Source organism: Olea europaea, chromosome 12, assembly GCF_002742605.1.
Source record: "Olea europaea var. sylvestris chromosome 12, O_europaea_v1, whole genome shotgun sequence".
NCBI classification, from domain to species: domain Eukaryota; kingdom Viridiplantae; phylum Streptophyta; class Magnoliopsida; order Lamiales; family Oleaceae; genus Olea; species Olea europaea.
This window is the reverse complement of record NC_036248.1, coordinates 3,729,144-3,730,500: the sequence shown is the minus strand read 5'-3', so window position 1 is coordinate 3,730,500 and position 1,357 is coordinate 3,729,144. Positions and strand designations below refer to the sequence as shown.

The 1,357-nt window shown below is 36.8% G+C and overlaps 1 protein-coding gene across 1 annotated transcript in view; it reads left to right on the top strand.

Annotated features, from left to right (window-relative positions):
- The window catches only part of LOC111406449 (DNA mismatch repair protein MSH2), a gene marked incomplete at its 5' end in the record, with an annotated part of 10,188 nt that overhangs the window by 6,219 nt on the left and 2,612 nt on the right, over positions 1-1,357 (top strand). Inside the window, 3 exons of the mRNA XM_023035874.1 lie at positions 333-409; positions 462-723; positions 1,030-1,097. Of these exons, the coding sequence (XP_022891642.1) occupies positions 333-409; positions 462-723; positions 1,030-1,097 (407 nt within the window). The remainder of the gene's footprint in view (positions 1-332; positions 410-461; positions 724-1,029; positions 1,098-1,357) is intronic.

Sequence of the window (1,357 nt, the reverse complement as noted above, 5' to 3'; positions counted from 1 at the left end):
TAATTAATTTGTAGATGTTCTATTTACAGGACATCCTTTGGTAAAGTACCATAAATTTACTTTTAATTTTTATTTTTCAATTGGCTTGACTATTTCATGATGGCCACTATGAGGTAATGTTCTTGAGGTGGTTTGAAAAGGTTTTTGGATGTAGTAAATCACATCTCTTTTCCTGTTTTTGTGCTTATGGAAGGAATTATATACACAAGCATTTTTACAACAAAACTTGACTTATGCACTTCAATTTAGTTACCGAAATTATAGTCACTGAACTTCCATTTTTATTTCAGTTTAGACACACTGTCCACCTCCTTTGCTAAATTAATATGAAGGCTCATGTTGTGGTGATTGCAATGTTAGTGGTGTTGGGGGGAGGAGGGCTGCAGAGGGTTGGGGAAGAATATTAAGAGTTTTTCTTTTATTATGTGTTTTTTTTTTTTTTTAAAGTTGCATTGTAAAAGCACATTCAAAAACACATCATACTAATTTTATTTTATTTTTTAATGGTGCTGCTGAACTTTTATTATAGATTTTGTTGGACTTTATACTCATCTTGGCTAAAATTTTTGCCTGAACTACTATTGTCAGGCCTAGCTTGGGCCATTTGTGAGTACATTGTTGAAGTGATTAAAGCGCCAACATTGTTTGCAACTCATTTTCATGAGCTGACTGCATTAGCTCATGAAAATGGCAGTTGTGAGCATTCTTCAAAGAATATTATAGGTGTAGCGAATTATCATGTCAGTGCACACATCGACTCATCAAGTCGCAAGCTGACCATGCTTTACAAGGTAGCTCGCTCTCTCTCTCTCTCTCCCCCCCTCTATGTATGTGTGCGTGTGTGTTTATTATATATAGCATTTAGGACAAGACTAGGCTTGAAGACAAATAGATAGAGAGATGGAAGTCGGGAAAAATTGTTTTCTGATTGTGTGATTTTTAAATGCAACATTTTGGAACGATGTAAAAATAAAAAAAATGATGATGCTATGCAGCTCGTGCACCTATCACACACGCCACCAACTATAGGTGTAGCGAATTATCATGTCAGTGCACACATCGACTCATCAAGTCGCAAGCTGACCATGCTTTACAAGGTAGCTCGCTCGCTCGCTCGCTCTCTCTCTCTCTCTCTCTCTCTCCCCCCCTCTATGTATGTGTGCGTGTGTGTTTATTATATATAGCATTTAGGACAAGACTAGGCTTGAAGACAAATAGATAGAGAGATGGAAGTCGGGAAAAATTGTTTTCTGATTGTGTGATTTTTAAATGCAACATTTTGGAACGATGTAAAAATAAAAAAAATGATGATGCTATGCAGCTCGTGCACCTATCACACACGCCACCAACACAAAGA